The sequence below is a fragment of the Erinaceus europaeus genome, chromosome 11 (genome assembly GCF_950295315.1).
Source record: "Erinaceus europaeus chromosome 11, mEriEur2.1, whole genome shotgun sequence".
Taxonomy (NCBI): Eukaryota; Metazoa; Chordata; class Mammalia; order Eulipotyphla; family Erinaceidae; genus Erinaceus; species Erinaceus europaeus.
Genome location: NC_080172.1, coordinates 73,208,269 through 73,229,038, shown reverse-complemented (window position 1 = coordinate 73,229,038; position 20,770 = coordinate 73,208,269). Strand labels below are relative to the sequence as shown.

General features: G+C 36.2%; 1 protein-coding gene across 26 annotated transcripts in view; it reads left to right on the top strand.

Moving 5' to 3' along the window:
• ZNF644 (zinc finger protein 644) overlaps positions 1 to 20,232 on the top strand; it is a 99,665-nt gene extending 79,433 nt beyond the window's left edge. For 20 of the 26 annotated variants that reach the window (XM_060202046.1, XM_016188852.2, XM_060202041.1 and 17 more), the window contains 3 exons: positions 13,197 to 13,229; positions 17,231 to 17,333; positions 18,539 to 20,232. In XM_060202046.1, the coding sequence (XP_060058029.1) occupies positions 13,197 to 13,229; positions 17,231 to 17,333; positions 18,539 to 18,731 (329 nt within the window). In that variant the 3' untranslated portion in view covers positions 18,732 to 20,232. The remainder of the gene's footprint in view (positions 1 to 13,196; positions 13,230 to 17,230; positions 17,334 to 18,538) is intronic. The other 6 variants (XM_007524665.2, XM_007524666.2, XM_060202057.1 and 3 more) reach the window with 1 other exon arrangement.
• The last annotated feature ends 538 nt before the right edge of the window (positions 20,233 to 20,770 follow it).

Sequence of the window (20,770 nt, the reverse complement as noted above, 5' to 3'; positions counted from 1 at the left end):
CACCTCCCACCCACAAGGAAACATTTGTATTTATGCTAGTGCTTTTCTTTTGCTTTTTGCTTTATTATTTGGCTTGATAGGCAACTGACTATGGGTAACTATCGATTGTCTATATTAAAATGGGGATATATATATATATATAGAGAGAGAGTTTTACTTTACTAAAATAGTTGTCCAACTATGAAGTCTTAGGGTTTTTTGGTATTTTCCACTTTCATCAGACTTGGAAGGTGATTTCAGACATTGGAGTTTACAAAAGAAACCTAAAAGTAGATGATCATTATTGTTCTCAGAGCCAGTAACTCTTATTGAACACTTTTTTTAGGTACTATGTGTAACATTTAATCTTCATAGGTACCCTATGTGTTGTAGGTACTGTAATTCCTTACATTTTACAGGAAACTAGGGTTTAGTGAACTCAAAGTTGCCCAGACTAATACAGTTATTAAGCAGAGTTGAAACCTAAGACTGTCTTCCGTTACTTAGACTTTTGATTTTTGTCAGAATTATGTGCCACATAAATAATGAAAGTAATTGAAATTGGAGTTAAGGTGGGGAGAATTCCGATGAAGATTAGAAAAGCAAAATCCGGATGGGGCGATAACACAGCGGGTTAAGCACGCATGGCGCAAAGCGCACGGATCGACTTAGGAACCTGGTTTGAGCCTCCAGTTCGAGCTCCCTGCTCCCCACCTGCAGGGTGCAGGGGAGTTACAGGGGGGTCGCTTTACGGGCAGTGAAGCAGGTCTACAGTTGTCTTTGTAAGCCCCTCTCTGTCTCCCCTCTTCTCTCGACTTCTCTCTGCCCTATCCAACAACAACAAGGGCAACAAAATGGGGAAAATGGCCTCCAGGAGCAGTGGATTCGTAGTGCAGGCACCGAGCCCCAGCAATAACCCTGGAGGCAAAAAATAAAAAGAAAAGAAAAGAGAAAAAAAGAGGGAATTGGGTGTTAGCACAGTGGGCACAGGTGGCACAAAGTGCAAGGACTGACGTAAGGATCTCAGATGTTCGAGCCCCCAGCTCACCACCTGCAGGGAAGTTGCTTCAAAAGCAGTGAAGCAGGTCTGCAGGTGTCTTATCTTTCCCCCTCTCTGTTTTTCCCTCCTCTCCATTTCTCAATGTCCTATCCAACAACGATGACATAAATAACTACAACAATAAAAACAACCAGGGCAACAAAGAGGGAATAAATAAATATTTAAAAAGAAAAAAGAAAAGAAACTTCATTCAAGAAATATTTAGGTCTGACTTTATAAGTGTTCCTTCTCCACCCCTCAGCCCAGGGTAATTTTACAGTGAGACAAATGAGACAGCCTTCTCCAATCCAGATTTAGTACTCTATTTAAAAATATTTTATTTGCCTTATTGGAAAAGTCTTCAAAACTAGATTAATTATATTTAGTTTGTAGCAACTCTTCATTTACCAGGGATACAGTCTAATGAACACTTTTTTTTTCTTTTCTTTCTGCTTTTTCTTTTTCTTTTTTTCCCTCCAGGGTTATCACTGGGGCTTGGTGCTTACACTATGAATCCACTCCTCCTAGAGGTTATTTTCTCCATTCGTTGCTCTTGTTATTATTGTCATTACTATTGGATAGGACAGAGAGAAATCTAGAGAGAATGGAAAGACAAAGAGGGGGAGAGAAAGAAAGACACCTGCAGACCTCCTTCACTACTTGTGAAGCGACCCTCCTGCAGGTGGGGAGCCAGGGGCTCAAACTGGGATCCTTAAGCCAGTTCTTGTGCTCTGCTCCATTTGCACTTCACCCACTGCACTCCTGGCCCCCTCTGTGATCTATTATTGAAGAAAAGAGATAGGTATCCCTACACTTAAAACCTGTGAATAAACTCCTTAGAAACCACCAGCTTCTACCTTTGTCTATGGGAACCATTTAAGTGGGAGTTATTATATAGCTAGCTGGGTTATTAAGAATAGACTTGAAAGAATGCTCCTTTTTGTCAAATATTTATTTACTAATGATTCAAATAATTTTTTTAAATAAAAATTTATTAGAGCAAAAGTATTACTTTGGCCACTGTACCAATACTTGTACAATTTGATGATTCTCAGTCACTGGGTCATTGACCTCTTTGAGAACTTTGTTAAAGCTATGAATCCCATCTCAGAAATGTATACTTAGTCATTCGTAGATGATTTTTGTAACTTAACTTTGTATATCCCATGAAAATTATAATCCATAGACCCTTTCTCTAATAGAAAACTGAGAAAAGGGAGATACCCAAGTAAAAATGAACTGGAAAAGGCATAGAATAATCAGAAAGAAAAAAAAAATCAATATTTGGTACATCTAAAGATTGTTAAGATGCTGCAAATGTGTAACACTAGGATTAATTTATGTGATCACTGATATAAATTAAAACACATCATCCCATCCCTAGCAACAGGAAAAGATACAGAAAATGGGAAAATTTTAGAACTAAACACATATAAGAGGTAGCCATACTTAGTACCCTTAAATTTTCAAAAAATAATAAATCTAACATGAAAGTTTTACTCAGAATGTACTCAGCTGTTGTCTGTTGGGTAATTTCACATAAGTTTCAGATGAATTCTTAGTGTCTTCCTTTAAATGAGTATTCCTCTAAAGAGACTAGAAACAAAAAGTTTGCTTTATCATTCTACATTATAATTCAAGTTGTACTTCTTGTTCAAGAATTTATTCCACTTAAAATATACTACATTACTCAGAAAATACACTCTCATGACACCAACCCTTACATTGAGAGTGAAGTTGAAAATTTTATATACACTAAACTTTTTAAAAAAATATTTTTATTTATTTATTCACTTTTGTTGCCCTTGTTTTATTGTTGTAGTTGTTGTTGTTGTTGACGTCGTCATTGTTGGATAGGACAGAGAGAAATGGAGAGAGGAGGAGAAGACAGAGAGGGGGAGAGAAAGACAGACACCTGCATACCTGCTTCACCGCCTGTGAAGCGACTCCCCTATAGGTGGGGAGCCGGGGGCTCAAACCAGGATCCTTATGCCGGTCCTTGCACTTTGCGCCACATGCACTTAACCCGCTGTGCTACTGACTGACTCCCACACTAAACTTTTTTTTTTTAATTTTTGTATGTATTTATTTTCCCTTTTGTTGCCCTTGTTATTTTTTTTATTGTTGTTGTAGTCATTATTGATAAGACAGAAAGAAATGGGGAGAAGAAGGGAAGACAGAGAGGGGGAGAGAAAGACACCTGCAGACCTGCTTCACCGCCTGCGAAGCGACTCCCCTGCAGTTGGGGAACTGGGGGCTCGAACTGGGATCCTTATACAGGTCCTTGCGCTTTGTGCCACATGTGCTTAATTTGCTGCACTACCGCCTGACTCCTATACACTACACTTTTGTTAGACTTATTTTCCAGGTTTTCTTCCTTCTTTCCTTCCTTCCTTTTTTTTTTTTTAACTATTATCTTTATTTGATAGAGACAGTCAGATACTAGAGGGCAAGGGGAGATAGAGAGGGAGAGAGACAGACACCTACAGCCTGGCTTCACCACTCACAAAGTTTTTCCCCTGTAGCTGGGGGCTGGGGGCTTGAACCTGGGTCCTTGTGCATTGTAACATGTGCTCTCAACCAGGTACACCATGAGCTGGCCCCCTGGGTTTTATTTTCTTTCAGTTAATATTTTATATGTTCAAACCATTTTGTCCCAGTTTAAGTTCCTTATGTAATTAGAACATTGTTTTTTAAAACTCAATTTTTATATTAAATGTTTTTGTATTTTTATTTCAACTATTAAACTACTTTGTTTAACTGTTTTATATTTAATAATATTTAATGATGTCTTTTACAAGATAGAGAAAGACCTAGATAGGCCCAGAGCACTATTCTGTTCCAGCATGTGTTATTCCAGGAACCAAACCCTGGGGTACAAATGCATGCAAACCTTATGCGTTACTCTACACTAGTAGAGTGTACTCACCACCATAATTTAAGAAAGACTTACATTGAGGAAAATTAGCTTTAAAAATTTGTACAAGTGTCTTTCAGCTAGTACCACTAGAGCAACCTGTGTATGTTACTTTTTAAATAAATTCAGCTTCTTATATTCCATACCATTCACTTTAAAGTGAAATACTAGATTATGTGTTACTTTAGTAGCATAACTACTTACCTCTTTAGTGATTTAATTAACCATATAGACCTGCATCAGCAAGTGCTTATGAATATATAATAGTGCCAGGTGATGTGGGTGTATTACTCATTAGAAAAGTAATTCTAACACTGTGAAAGTGCTACTAAAACTTTCTACTACTGTAATGGAAAGAAACAAAAAATAGTGTAAAAGTTTCTCCAGGTGCATTATTTAAGTCTTCTATGAGTGTTACTGCAATATCTTTTTAAATATTATTACAAAATATAATGTTACATCAAGAAAAATTGGTTTTTATAGTGATGCATTCAGCCTAAAGGAGTACAAGTAGAAAAGTTTAACTTTATGATTAAGAAACAAACCAATTCTAGCTAAAGCAGATGCCTTGATAATTTCTCCAGACTTGGTTGCATTGGGGCAGAGGGTGTGGGGCGAACATAAAAGATTGAGACAAGTTGCTGTCATCCAAAGACTTAAAGTTATAAAGCAACAATATAAAACCACCAAAAATTAGAGAATTATGATATTCCAATAAGCTGTGCATTGGTTGTAAGTATTGTAGAAATTGAAGTTATTTCATTTAGGCATTACAAAGAGAGTTGGGGGTGTTTAGTTGGGTTCGTTTACTGTTTGTCTCAGTGTTTATAAAGAAAAACTCAAAAACAATGACAATGGACCAGCAAAATATCTCACCTGGATAGTAAGCCTGGCAAAATACTTGACTGTATTGTAAGCCTGATCTGCCTTAACACATACCTAGATTTGAGCCTAGTCTCTACCACACTGAAGGAACATTTGGTGTTCTGCTGTCTTTTTCTCTTTCCATTTTTCTGTCTAAAAGAAGAAGAAAACAAAAAGTCAGTCCAGAGCAGTGAAGTTCTGGTTAAGATACCTGGGGGCGGGGGGGGGGGGCAGTGAGGGGGTGGAGAATGAAAGAAAAGAAAAAAGGAAGGGGAAGGAAAGGAAAAAGCAACATTCAAATAGTTCATATTGGTATATTGTGGTTTAAAATGAGAGTAAAATCAAGCTCATAGTCAAAGAAAACTTTTTTAAATTGGAGGAATTAATGGCTTACAGTAAATATGGTTATTGGTACATGAGTAAAATTTCTGTTTTCTGGGAGTTGGGCAGTAGCACCGCGGGTTAAGCACAGGTGGCACAAAGCACAAGGACCTGCATAAGGATCCCGGTTTGAGCCCCCAGTTCCCCACCTGTAGGGTGTCGCTACACAAGTGGTGAAGCAAGTCTGCAGGTGTCTTTCTCTCCCCCTCTCTGTCTTCCCCTCCTCTCTCCATTTTCCTCTGTACTAATCAACAATGACAAAATCAATAACAACAATAATAACTACAACAATAAAACAATAAGGGCAACAAAAGGGAATAAATAAAAAAAAATCTGTTTTCTAAAAACAAAACACTCTAACCCCTAGCATATGTCATCCAACACCATCTTGCGCCTGGACCTGAAAACCCCTCTCTTTGAGTCCTTTATTTTGGTGCAATATACCAAATCCAGTCTAAGTTCTGCTTTGTGTTTCATCTTTCTGTTCCTCCTCCTCAACTTCTGTCCATGAATGAGATCATCCCATGTTCATCCTTCTCTTTCTGGCATATGTTAACATGATTTCTTCAAACTTAATACAAGATGAAGTGAAGAAGATGAATTCATTGTTCTTAATAGCTGAGTAGTATTCCTTTGTGTATATATACCGCAACTTTCTTAGCCATTTATCTGTTTTTGAACACCTAGGATGCTTTCAGGTTTTGGCTATTACAAATAGTGCTGCTATACACGTAGGTATACAGAGACAGGTTGTGTTGGATGTATTTGATTTCTGAGTATATATCTTCAGGAGAGAAATTGCTGGGTCATTCCATTTCTGGGTAGGTCCACGTCTAGCTATTTCTGCGAGTTCTCCAGACTGCTCTCCATAGGAGTTGAACCAGTTTACATTCCCACTAACATTGCAGGATGCTTCCTTTGTCACTACAGCCTCTCCAGCATTTGCTTTTACTATTGTTTTTTATGTCTGACATTTTCACAGGAATTAAGTGGTATCTCATTATTGTCTTTATTTGCATTTCTCTAATGATCAATGATTTGGAGCATTTTTTTCATACATCTGTTAACCTTTTGGGTCTCTGGTGAATGTTCTGTTCATAACCTCTCCCCATTTTTGGATAGGATCATTTGGTTTTTGTTGCTGAGCTTGGAACTCTTTTTGTATATTTTGATTATTAGTCCTTTTATGTATGGCATGTAAAAATTTCTCCCATTCTGTACTGTAAGGGGTCTCTTTGTTTGTGTGGTAGTTTCTTCAGCTTTGCAAAATCTTTTTAATTTGATGTAGTCGCATTGGTTTATTTTTGTTTTAGTCTTCCTTGCAGTTGGATTTATATTATTGAGGATGCCTATAAAGTTTATATGGAAAAGAGTGCTGCCAGTATCTTAAATATTTGATAGTGTCTGTTCTAATATCCAAGTCCTTAATCCATTTGGAATTTACTTTTGTGTCTGGTAAAATGTAGTGGTTCAGTTTCATTCTTCTGGATATTTCACCCACTTTTCCCAAAATCATTTAATAGTTTGGTCCCCATGACTATAGGTATTCAAAGAAAACAATAGTTGTTATATTGTGCCGTCACTATACTGCTTGTAAGAGTGTGAACCACCCCCCCCCCAACACTTTAACTGTGCACATATAAATCTATGTGTGTGTGTACGGCCTATAGTATAACTACACATGTGCTAATACAGAAAGCTTTATATGATTTCAATTAGACTTTCAACTTGAATTTTGAATATTCTTTATATGAAAAAATGAGGTAGATCATTTCTTTTTTTTTTTTTTTTCTTTTTTTCCCCTCCAGGGTTATTGCTGGACTCGGTGCCTGCACCATGAATCCACCGCTCCTGAAGGCCATTTTTACCCCCTTTGTTGCCCTTGTTGTTGTAGCCTCGTTGTGGTTATTATTATTACCATTGTTGATGTTGTTCATTGTTGGATAGGACAGAGAGAAATGGAGAGAGATGGGGAAGACAGAGGGGGGAGAGAAAGATAGACACCTGCAGACCTGCTTCACCACCTGTGAAACAATTCCCCTACAGGTGGGGAGCCCGGGGCTCTAACCAGGATTCTTATGCCAATCCTTGCACTTCGTGCCACGTACGCTTAACCCACTGCGCCACCACCCGATCCCTGAGGTAGATCATTTCTAGTAAAGAGAATCATAGTGTGGGCATGAAGGAAAGAGATTTGGGAATAAAGCAGTACTGGGAGATAAAGTTACAGGTGTTTGGGAAGATGGTATCACTGGAAATTAGGGATTTAGTATAGTAGCACATATCTATCATTTAAGACAGATTATGCTACTGAAGATATATGTATGGAATACTATGGAGGTTAAAAGGAGAAGGAAGATATTGCTTGCTTGAATAGGAGCATCTGGCAAGGCTTGGAAGTAATACTTGATTTGGACCCGTGTACCCTATAGCATAGTAAATTTTAGAGAGAAATGGTAGTCAAGGGTGGAGAAAGAGCATTCCTCATGGAGGGAGTAACTTGGGACAATGTGGGAAATTAATTGAAAATATTAAGAGTGTAGGATAAAAAGACAGATAACGAACATAGAATTAGCTAGAATGCTAATTGGTAGCTTAATTTTGTTCTTTTGGTAGAGTTGAAAGAATAAAGGGCAGGAGTCAGGTGTCTCAGCGTTTCAAATCTTGTTAACTGGAAAGATAAAATATCTACTACCATAGTATCTATAATAATAATGATAATGCTAATGATAATAATGATAAACTAGTATAGCCATAGGCCCTTTAGAATATAACTAGAACAGGCATACTAACTATCTACAAAATGGAGGGGGCCCAACTCTTCATCTGCACTATTCCAGCCTTTAGGTCCATGATTGGTCAGCAATTTGTTTAGCTTTGTATGTTAACTCTATTTTCAACCACCAGGTTCCAGATGCTAGCATGATGCCAACCACACTTCCCTGGACAGACAACCCCACCTATGTGTCCTGGATCTCCATTTCCCCAGAGCCCTTCCCTACTAGAGAAAGAGAGAGGCAGGCTGGGAGTATGGATCAACCTGTCAATGCCCATGTTCAGCGGGGAAGCAATTCCAGAAGCCAGACCTTCCACCTTCTGCACCCCATAATGACCTTGGGTCCATGCTCCCAGAGGGTTAGAGAATAGGAAAGCTATCGGGAGGGGATGGGATACAGAGTTCTGGTGGTGGGAATTGTGTGGAATTGTACCCCTCTTATCCTATGGTTTAGTCAATGTTTCCTTTTTATAAATAAAAATTTAAATAAATAAATAAAAAGAATAATGTAAGCTTCAGTATCTCTCTGGCTGCTTGCTTGGCAAGTCACAGGCTCTACCCAGTGAACTGTTTATCCACCCAACCACACCTAACTGGATCAATACATTTGTTTTTAGGAGAATGGAGCCTACTGCTTTTGTACCACTGTAGCACAATATAAATAAAATATAAATGTATATTTATATTTTATAATGCTTTACTTCATTTGTCATTGGTTATAAACATTTAGGAATTAAGTTTGGTTGACCACCATCTTGTGTTTTTTCATGAGTCTTAACTAGTTCCTAGCGTTCCTGTTCTTTCTGTGCTTTACCTTTTTTTTTTTTTTATCTTTTGATTTATTTATGAGAGAATCAGATGCCACTGTGGTGCATATGATGCCATGGTGCAGATTGGAACCTTATGCTTGCAAGTTCTAATGCTTTATCTGCTATGCCACTTACCAGGTCAATGGGCTTTTCTTTTTCTATTGTGCTTTTATTTTATTATTTATCTATTTTTTTACCAGAGCACTGTTCAGTTCTGGTTTGTGGTGGTACTAGGGATTGCACATTGATTGACCATTGGTGCCTCAGGCATGAAAGGCTCTTTGCATAATTATTATGCTGTAATGGACTTACTTGATTTTTCTCAGTTAGATTTTAAAAAAAAACATGTTTAATACCTTTATATCCTTAGTTTCAATGCTATATTTGCTATTATTTTTATTCTAACATAAATTTCTCCTTTATTTTCTGGATTGAAATTGTACTTACAAAAATGAGTTATACTGTTGGTCATGCTAAACTGTAGGTAATGTACCTTAAGTGACCATGGAAATAAAATAATAAATAGACCTTTCTTTTGGAGATTAGAGCAAGAGAATGACTTCTTGAAGATATGTGATCCTTACCTAGGAAGCAGAAAAGTAGGTTTACTTTTTTGTTTTGTTTGTAATTTGAGGAATAAGGTTATTCTTGCTCTCCATTCTTTTATTTTTTGCCTCCAGGATTATCCCTGGGGCTTGGTGCCAGCACTACAAATCCACTGTTCCTGGCAGCCATTTTTCATTTTTTATTGGATAGGACAGAGGGAAATTGAGACGAGAGATAGAAAAAGAGAGAGAGAGAGAGACCTGCAGATCCTGCTTCACTGCTTTAAAGCGACCCCCTGCAGGAGGGGAGCCAGGGACTCAAACCAGAATCCTTGCACAGGTCCTTGTGCTTTGTACTATGTGCACTTAACCAGGTGCCACAGTGCCCGGCCCCCTTGCTCTCCATTCTTAAGGGGAGGTTGGGGATCTGTGTCCCTAAGGTGGAACAGGATGACTGATAGAACTTGAAATGTACTATCAGCATTCTCTCAATAAAGTGATACTGAAGTTAAAAAATATACATATTCTTTTGTGATCTTAGATGAAGCTAGCGGAAACAAAAAATACCTGGTTTGGATTTTGGTTGGAATGTGTATAGCACTTTAAAATTAGAGGTTTATGGTTTTGTTTTGTTTTTTTAAGATTTTATTTTTATTTATTTTTTGTACCAGAGCACTGATCAGCTCTGGCTGATGGTGGTGCAGGGGATTGAACCTGGGTCTTTAGAATCTCAAGCATGAGAGTCTCTGCATAACCATTATGCTGTCTACCCCCTTTCCTTTCTTTTTTAAAATGTACTTCACACTTTTATATAACCTTTGAGACATAGATGTACTATTCCTTTTTTTAAAAAAATTTCTTTTTAGGGTGGTAGATAGCCTAATGGTTATACAATGTGACTTTCAAACCTGAGGCTCCAAGGTCCAATCAGTGCTTTGGGTAAATATATATATTAAAAGCAATAGGAGGAGAGGCAGAGAGAGAATGAGAACAAGAACAAACCAGACCTCACTCTGGTTCATGTGCTGTGCGGGCTTAAACCCAGGACCTCATGCTTGAGAGTCTAATGCTTTACCCACTGCGCCACCTCCCAGACCCCTAGATTTACTATTCCTACTTCATTTACTATTCCTACTGTACCAACACTTCTACTATAGTTTGTTAATGTTGATGGAACCATGACTTGTTTGTGTCATTTTTACCACTACAATCTTCCCAAGTGAGTTTATAGGTATGAAGGTCTGACCAGCTTACTAAATAGGCCCAGACAGAAAACTTTTCTTCTCCTTAGCCTCTTATATTGTAGATGCCCATGTCTCTTGTCAGTCTAACCTAAACTTAACCTGGCAATTAAGTCTTACTTTAATTCAAGTTTAATTCAGATGACACTACGAACCAGTTAGAAATGAACCAGATAAAATGGGGCTTTGATCCAGCTGGGAAAAGGAGAATGACTACAAATAAATAGTTTCAGCAATTGTTGTTGTTTTTGTTATGATGTGTCTCTTTACCACAGAAACTTTTGAGATAAATTATAAGTAAGTCCTGTTATTCTTCCAAGTGATTTGTATAGGGAATTAAAAGAAAATGAAATTCATTTAAACGGTTACTGTGCATATGGGCTGAAGAAAGGACTTGTCTCTATGTTGTCTTTGTTAGAGGTAAACTCTGTTATGTAAGACTAAGTAAATACTTCAGAAAACAAACTTGAATGTAATAATTTTCTTCTTATTTTATTTTATTTATAGAAAGGAAAACACTGACAAAACCATAGGACAAAAGGGGTACAACTCCACACAATTTCCACCACCAAAACTCCGTATCCCATCCCCTCTCTTGATAGCTTTCCTATTCTTTAACCCTCTGGGAGTATGGACTCAAGGTCATTGTTAGGTACAGAAAGTGGAAGTTCTGGCTTCTGTAATTGCTTCCCTGCTGAACATGAGCCCTTGACAGGTTGATCCATACTCCCAGCCTGCCTCTCTCTTTCCCTAGTGGGGCAGGGTTCTGGGGTAGTGGAGCTCCAGGACACATTGGTGGGGTTGTCTGTCCAAGGGTGTCTGGTTGACATCATGGTAGCATCTGAAACCTGGTGGCTGAAAAGAGAGTTAACATATAAAGCCAAACAAATTGTTACCCATTCATGAACCTAAAGGCTACAATAGTGCAGATGAAGAGTTGGGGGGGGGGTCTTCTGTTTTGTTGATAGCTGGTAGGCCTATATTAGTTATATTCCAAAGGGCCTGTGGCTTTACTTTTTTTTTTTTTTTTTTAATGAGAGGGGAAAATTTGATTGAATGTCCTTTTCTTTTTTTTTAACCAGAACACTATTCAGCTCTGGCTTATGGTGGTGGTAGGGGCTTTAACCTGGGACTTTGGAGCCTCAGGATTGAGAGTCTGTTTGCTTAATAACCATTATGGTATCTACCCTCTGCCCCAAATTTAACTATTATTATAATTTTGATTCAGTTAGTACTTTAGACACATATGTTCTTGTATCTCATAGCATAGCAGTGTGGTGTTTTTTTGTTTGTTTGGTTTGGTTTTTCTAGAGATTTCATAAATCTTTTGTATTTCTTTCACATTCCTATTTTATCAGAACAGCTGTTTTACTGAAATAAGTATTCTAAAATGATTTGTATATAACAGCTCAATGTGTTCTCCTCACAAGTAAAATAGTCTAACTAACAAGTTAGATTCTATATAAGTCAATAAACTCCAAAGATTTTTATACAGTCTTCTGCTTAAAAATTATCAATTAACCATCTGCCTTCCTAAGTAGGAATCTTAGAAAGGTTTGTGTGACTGAGGTTTTTTCCTTTCTGTAGAAGCAGGTATACTCAGGCGGAAATATTAAGAATGTTTAAAACTAACTAGTGTTTCATTTTTTATTATTACTATTTTTATTAGTGATTAAATAATGATTAACACGATTGTAAGACAACAGGGGTACAATTCCAAACTGTTCCCACCATCAGAGTTCCATGTCCCATCCCCTCCATTGGAAGCTTCCCTATTTACCCCTGTCTGGGACTACTGACCAAACTTCTTTATGGAGTACAAAAAGGTAGAAGATCTGGCTTCTGTAATTGCTTCTTTGCTGGATATGGACACTGGCAGGTCCATACCCCCAGCTTGCTTCTATTTTTTCTTAGTGGGGTAGAGCTCTGGAGAGGCGAGACACATTGGTGAGGTTGTTTGCCAGGAAAGTCAGGATGGCATCAAAGTAGTGTCTGCAGCTTGGTGGCTGAAAGGCATTAAAATATAAAACAGGATAAAGTGTTTAACAACAGGAACCCCAAGGAAGGAATAGAGCAGATCAAATTAGGTGTCTTTGCCTGGGAAGAAGCTAGGAAGTTTATTTAAGGTATGTCCCAGGAGGCCCATGACAAATAATTTTTGCCTGAGCCTGATAGCTAACATGCAGGTGGGCTAAAAGTATTGTCTGGGAAGGTGGTGTCAAGAGTTGAGAATAGAATTAACAGATTAGGGCAGAGAGTAGCTCTCAAACATGAGGAAAGTATATAAATAATGGTATTATAATGGACTGTTTACCCCATCAATCTGACCTGCAATCCATACGTATATTCCTATTTAGCATAGGAGCCTGTGTGACCTCTGAGTCCCTGTCAGTCTGTGCTCACAGTCCATGGTCACAGCTGGGAACATTCTAGGCTGTCCTCATTTCAGGACCAGTCTTCCTTGAGTGGCAGAGTAGGCTGACCCAGCCTCCCTGTAGAGTCCCTGCCATTGTTGCTCTACAGTGAGGGTAAAGTCCTAGAGAGGCCCACAGGAGAGCTTATGATAATGTTCCTGATGGAACTAACTAGTGTTTTTATCATTACATGTATCAAATTAATTTGGGATTTCAATCATTTGGAACCAGAAAGGTGTGTGCATATGTTGTGGATACTAACAAGTAAGTGCAAATTTTATTATAAAAAGTTAGTGTAAACTTATCAAGTTGGGAGATTATTCATGTAAATAACTTTATTCAACCTTTGATTATCTCAAAAACTGGTGAGCCCCGTGATGCTAAAATTTAATGTCTTAGTGATCTGTTAGTTTTAATTCAGGACAAAACTGTTCTTACTCTAGATGTAATAAAATGTCAAATGGGGAGTCGAGCGGTAGCACAGTAGGTTAAGCACAGGTGGCGCGAAACGCAAGGATCGGAGGAAGAATCCTGGTTCAAGCCCCCAGCTCCCCACCTTCAGGGGAGTCGCTTCACCAATGGTGAAGCAGGTCCGCAGGTGTCTATCTTTCTCTCCCCCTCTCTGTCTTTCCCTCCTCTCTCCATTTCTCTCTGTCCTATCCAACAACGTCATCAATAACAAGGGCAACAAAAGAATTAAAAAAAAAGAATAAAAAGATGTCAAATAACTTTTTATAAGTAAAAAATTGTAAAAATAAAAAAAAGGTCAAATGAAGATGTTTGTATGATAGATATGTTTTTACATCTTTTTTGATTAGTGGAGCATTTGTGTAAATCTTTTTATGTAGTGGCTACAGATGTCTCAACAATGTTAAACTCTAAATTATTGTTAGCATTTTTTACAGATCTTTCTAAAATGTCTGGGCAGTATTGCAGGGGTGAAAGATGCTAGTATTAGGAAAAAAACACTATTTCTGTGAAATTAATGTTTTCCTTGTAAAACAAATGACTTTTCAGGGTACATGAAATGTGAAAGTGGGCTAGATGATGGCGCACCTGGTTGAGCACATATATTACAGTGTACAAGGAACCAAGTTCAAGCCCCCAGTCCCTACCTGCAACTTCACTTGTAGTGAAATAGTGCTGCAGGTCTTTCTCCCTCTGTTTCTATCCCAAAAAAAAAAAAAATTAAATTAAAAGAAATGTAAAAATGATGTTGGAGATACTAAGACAGTGAATAGGTTTAGGTTTAATGGCTAGATATCCTAAATTTTTATGGCCTTAATAGGCATGTTTTCAAGGATTCTAAAGTACAAATAGACCAAACTAATTTGGAACCCTGGGTACTATTGATTCTCAATCATATACTAACAGAATTGTCCTATTTTCCAAAGTTGTAATATCTTCAACAAAAACTATGACATTATCATTTAGAATTTAAATCTGATCTCTTACAAGACAACTTAAACTTAAGTTTCTATATAGCATGAAAAGCCAGAGAACTTCTTTCTCCTGTTGAAGAGTCAAAAACATTTCTCTACCTCAGAGAGTTCTGTTTTTAAGATACCACAGCTTAAATGTTTAACCTGATAAGACATCCTTTAACATACTCTCCCATCACATATTCTCCTATAATTCTCTATCCTCTCAATCTGCTTTACACACCTAAAATTAGTATTCTCTAAGCAAATTTCTTTAATGATTGTTATGATATATTCTGTTTGTTACCTTACAGTAATTTATTTCCATTTTAAAAGAACTTTGAATATAGTGTGGCAATTTTGACAGGCAATAAGCTCATCAAAGTAATATTCCACCTGAAATCTCCTGATATAACAATCGGTTGTTCTGTTTAACAGACACAGGAATTGTGTGTGGCTTACTTTATAGATAAAGGAAAAGTAGCTGAGTTCACTAAGCTCCCTTCTGGTGTGTGAATCATTTAAAAAATCTACTTAAATTTAAATTACTCTTTAAAGGAAATAGGGAAAAGTAGGTGTTGATTACAAAGTACTTGATACCTCACTGTACTGTTTCTTAAGAATGTAATTTCTGTATATAAACTAGACTAGTTAGTGATAGGTACCTAGAATAGTGAATAGAAGTGTGATTGCTAGCAACATACTCATTTAAGAAAATGATGCAAAGATGTCCTATAAGAATGTTACCTATACTACAGTAAGTTTTCTACTTTTATGCTGTCTAAATATCAAATAATAATTTCTCTTATTTTTCACTGCAGAAGTATGTTGTGTTCCTACTATGTGCCAGACTATGATAACTAATGAGAAATGTACAAGATTTTTCTATTCCATAATTTGATTGTTGAGCTTTGAGCTAGCCATTCCTTAATACTTGACTTCCAGCAGTTCTTGGTTCCCCTAGTAATACTTTATAGTTTCTTATTATAAGGCTAATCTGAGAAAGATTGTGGATCCAATGATTTTTTTTTCTGCCTCCGGGGTTATTGCTGGGGCTCAGTGCCTGCACCATGAATCCACTGCCCCTGTAGGCCATTTTTCCCCCTTTTGTTGCCCTTGTTGTTGTAGCTTTGTTGTGGTTATTATTGTTGATGTCGTTCGTTGTTGGATAGGACAGAGAGAAATGGAGAGAGAAGGGGAAGACAAAATAAGGAGAGAAAGGTACCTGCAGACCTGCTTCACCGCCTGTGAATCGACTCCCCCTGTAGGTGGGGAGCCGGGGGCTTGAATCAGTCCTTGAGCCTTGAGCCATGTGCACTTAACCCGCTGCTCTACTGCCCAACCCCCAGTGATTTTTGTTTTAAAGTGGCAAGTGAAAGAAAGCTGAACCAGTAGTTTGAGTGATATTGACATTTCTTGTTTTTAATTTCTATATGATATTTCCACTTTACTATTGGAGCTATGATTTTGTTAATAGTAGCATCTGTTCATTTGGAATATGGGCTTTGAATAACTCATTTAACAGAATTATTGAGTAGCCAACTCCTAGCCTCTCTTAGAACTTTTTCTAGAGAATATTATTTGGCAGGTTAACAGAAGTATATATATGTAACTCTTTTGCTATATATGCTTATTCCTTCTACTTGGATCCCTAGAGATAAAACTCTTACCATCTCTCCTTGTTAATTGACCAACAGCAGCCTAGAATACTACCAACCCTTTGTCCAAAGGAATGCTGTGGTTGTAGTCAAAGATCAGAAAAAAATAATGCTCTATTCTACTTCTACCTATATTTTCTTTATTTTATAAGAATTTAAAGTAACTGTAAAAATGTCAGTTGATTTTAAATGACACTAAAATTTCCATCTGCTTTATAAAATACAAAAAATCATTTCTCCCCCTTTTAGTCACATTTGTAAAATAGCTGTAGAAGATTTAAACCTTAAGGAATAATTTTCATTAATCTTCTGGTCCATTTGTAAGCACACATGAGATAACCTGGGTTTATTTTCTAGTTATAAAGATTGTACATGCAGTACAAGTTGAGTTAAACTTACGCTTCTTTTTTTGTTGTTCCTTCACATATAAGGCTGACATAAAATTTTAAAAAAGTATTAGTGATTTAATAATGATTAACAAAATTGTAAGATAACAGGGATATAATTCCATACAGTTCCCATCACTAGACTTCCTTGTCCTGTCCCCTCCATAGGAAATTATTCTTCATCCCTTCTGGGAGTACAATGACTTATTATTTTGAGAGATGTTTATAATAACAAGACATTCATTAATAATTGAATTGCTGTAAAGCTTGTTGAATTGTTGTCATTCTTTTACTAAGTCTCCAGAGACATATCTAATAAATTAATAAATTAAAAGCATAATCTGAGCAAAAGGTTATGGTTTAGGTTATGCTTTTTGTTGGGAAATAATGAGTAACCATATCTTAAAATGTTACATATATATATATAAGAGAAACTTAACTATTATTATATTAGTTGACCAGTTTATTCATTTCAAGTTAGATAGTTACTTAATTTGGTTTGGTAGAGCATTATTTGTAATAAATAAATAAATAAATAAATAAAAATAAAGAGCATGTGGTTAAGTCATTTCAGTTTTAATTGGACATGGGCATGGTAAACATTTGAAAAATGCAGTACAGGATGAATATATGCAAATAATATTGTTATTAGAAAGCCAACTGCAAGTTAATGCATGTTTCAGGAGATATAAACAAATTTTCTAACCAGATCTACATGATCTCATTTATATAAAACATATGTATACATGTATGTTTTAGAATATATAACAAATAATAAGCTTTTTCTTCCCCTTTTCTAGCCTTAGATTGTAAACAAAAGAAATCAAGGTCAAGATCAGGAAGCAAGAAGAAAATGCTAACATTACCTCATGGTGCTGACGAGGTTTACATTCTCCGATGCAGGTATAGGCCTAATACAATGCTATATCTGCATTGTATTATCTGCATTTATTTCTTCAGATTTTGTTTAGAGACGTATCAGCTATTTTATTTGGATTTTTTTGATTTGTATTAGCAGATAAAATGTCAGTAGTTATGAATGAACTTTTAGAGACAGGCTTAAAATGTTACTGAGTTTGTAAATTGTACTTTAATAACGAATCAAGTATTTTTTATATTTACTAGAACCTCTGTGATACTATGATTATAAAAGTAGCTTTTGAGGAAGTCTGGTGGTAGCACAGCAGGTTAAGCGCACGTGGTGCAAAGCAAAGGACCGGTGTAGGATCCCAGTTTGAGCCCCTGGCTCCCCACCTGCAGGGGAGTTGCTTCACAGGAGGTGAAGTAGGTCTGCAGGTGTCTGTCTTTCTCTCCTCCCTCTCTGTCTTCCCCTTCTCTCTCCATTTCTCTCTGTCCTATCTAACAATGACGACATCAATAACAATAATAATCACAACAATAAAACAAGGGCAACAAAATGGAAAAATAAATATCTTAAAAAGTAGCTTATTGTTGTATCTTACTAAGTTGGTTTGTTGATCTTGATTTTTCTGCTTATTAGGAATTTTTTTTTCTCTACTTGTACTTTTAGGTATGATTTTATAAACTCATTCACATCGCTTTCCATATTTACCCTCATGCAGTGATTCTGAATCAGAAAAGGATCAAAACTTGCAAAATACTGGAATTATGGTTATTTTATCATTTTGTTTTTCATTTTTGATAAAGGCAGACGAGTTGAGAAGGAAAAGCGGTCACAGAGAAGGAGAGATAAGAGACATGTAAAGCACTACTTTACCATAATGAAGCTTCCTCTGCAGATGAGGAGCAGGGGCTTGAACCTGGGTTCTTCTGCATTGTAATATATGCACTCAATCGGGTGCCCCTGGAGTTTCAGTTATTTTAGATGTATTAAAATGTGTTGGTTTTAAAATATCTTAATCATTTTTTGCCAATTAGTAATATTTCCAGCTCTATAAATATACTTGGAGTTGTTAAATATGTGAGTTATCAGTTTTGATATTGTTCTAATCATTTCTACTTTATTTAGAAGCCTTCAAATATTGTACAATATTTGGTAAAATTCTTTATCTATAGATTTTATGTAAATCGGTCCTAAATAAAGGGAATATAGTTGTGTTGAGAACTGTTATCAACTTCTTCTATAGGTTTTGTGGCCTAGTCTTTCGTGGACCATTGTCTGTTCAGGAAGACTGGATTAAGCACTTACAGCGGCACATTGTAAACGCTAATCTTCCACGGACTGGAGCTGGCATGGTGGAAGTAACGTCACTACTTAAAAAGCCTGCCTCCATTACAGAAGCTTCATTTTCTCTACTAATGGCAGAAGCAGCATCATAGAACAAGGAAACCTTTTAAATAGCAAATTTGAATTGGATGTAAATTTAAAATTATTTGTCTTTTTTTTTCTTAAAGCCACATTAAATTATCCGTTTATAAATACTAAAGCAGGAACACGGGGAAAAGTGAATTACTGTGACATCAGAGTACTTCAAACAGTAAGTAATCTATATATTTTATAATAGGATGGATTATGTGTTTTTCAGGTTAGCTAAGTTTGGCACTCAATAGAAATGAGTGTTCATTCACTAAAAGATCAGTACATGTAAGCAGTCATTCATAAGCTGTTGCACATGGACTTTAAAGACAGACTTATTGGAAAATTATGTTTTCTGCAGTGTTATCAGAATCAAGGTTCTGTTTAATCCCCACAAGACTTACATTGAAAAATAAGATATTATATTTTGTTTTTATGTATTTAGTGTTTTGTACAATACCTGGAACTGCTAACTAAATTTACTCAATTTAGGGCATTAAATATCATGTACTTCATAGTTCAAGACTGTTCACTCAGATAGGGCAGAGTACTATTCTATCTAGATGTGTAAGTGTTTTTTTTAAATCACACAGAACGGTTTTTTTTATACTAAAAATTGGAGGGAGATTTGTTTAAACAAGTATTTCTAAAAGAAATAATGTACATAGTCCTGGAAATTATTTGTGGTAAGGAAATATTCTTTACTCCAGTTGCATTTCTCAGACAATAAAGTGGTGCATCCATGCTACCTCCTACTTTGTCAACAAAGATGCTATTTACCCTTTACATTTTTGTATCATAATAGATTTAAAAAAAAAATCTAATGTTCTTTATTGGAAGGCATCCTTTTGTTAACAGATTTCTTTTTAATGTATTACCTAAAATTTGACATGCGTACAGGACAGGTTTAACTCTTAACTTTATTTAACATTGTAGAAATGTATAAACAATGCTCACTACACAATTTAGAATAGACTTTCTCATTTATATTCTCTTCCAAATTTGATCAGTTAGCAAAACCTAATACACCAATTGAAATATTTCTACATATGATGAGAATGTTTACAATTTAAATTTTAGAACTTGTTTTGGATGTGATTATATGTACAAAAATCGTGTAACACTATGCTCATGCTAAGAACCGATTTAATGGAATTACTGAAATAAATGTGCTGTGAGGAATGGAAACTATGGTGCAGATGTCTTGGTTATGATAAATTGTGCTTCTTCTTTTAAACTTTTTTCCAAAAGCAAATTACTTCTTTTAACCTAAAATCAGATTCCTTTACAAATAAGTTTTTGTATGCAAGCACCATTTCATTTTACTTCATGTAGTATGGATAATACTATAGTTGAAACAGGATATGCATTGATAATTTTCTTCTTATGTAAATAAAGCTAAAAACAGTTAAAATAAGGAGTATTTTGGTAGAGTATATACATACCTCACTGCCAGTGAAATTGCTTTCCTATGGTATATCTCCTTACCAGAAAATCTCTAAATAAAAAAGAATTAAAGAAAAATTTAATGTCTTTCTGTGGAACATTTTTTATTTTTCTCACTTGAGTTTGTGTTTATGATTTAAATTGCTTATGCCTAAAAGGATACTTTACTCGTAGAATGTAGCTTTTCTATAGTAATGAGACTAGATAAAAATGTCAATTTTTTACCTTTGACTGGTAATATGCTAGGTCTGTATACTAGTAATGTCTTGTTGAACATTTTATTAATTGTTTATTTATTAGTTTATTACCATAGCACTGCTTAGCTCTGGCTTATGGTGGTGGTTAGAGAGTGAGTGAACCTGGGGCCTTTGGTGCCTCGGGTATGAAAGTCACTTTGCATAACCATTATGCTGTCCCCCTCATCCCCTATAGTTATGTGTGAATATATTTTAAATTGTAAGGTATACTAAATTGCAAGTGGAGTTGTTGGCTCTAATTTTTTTAAATCAATTTATTGAGGGGGTACTAGCTCACAGTATAGTTATTGACACGAGTACAGTTTCTCATCTCCTGGTGATAGATGTCTACAAGACACTCACTGCCAGCTTATGTCCTT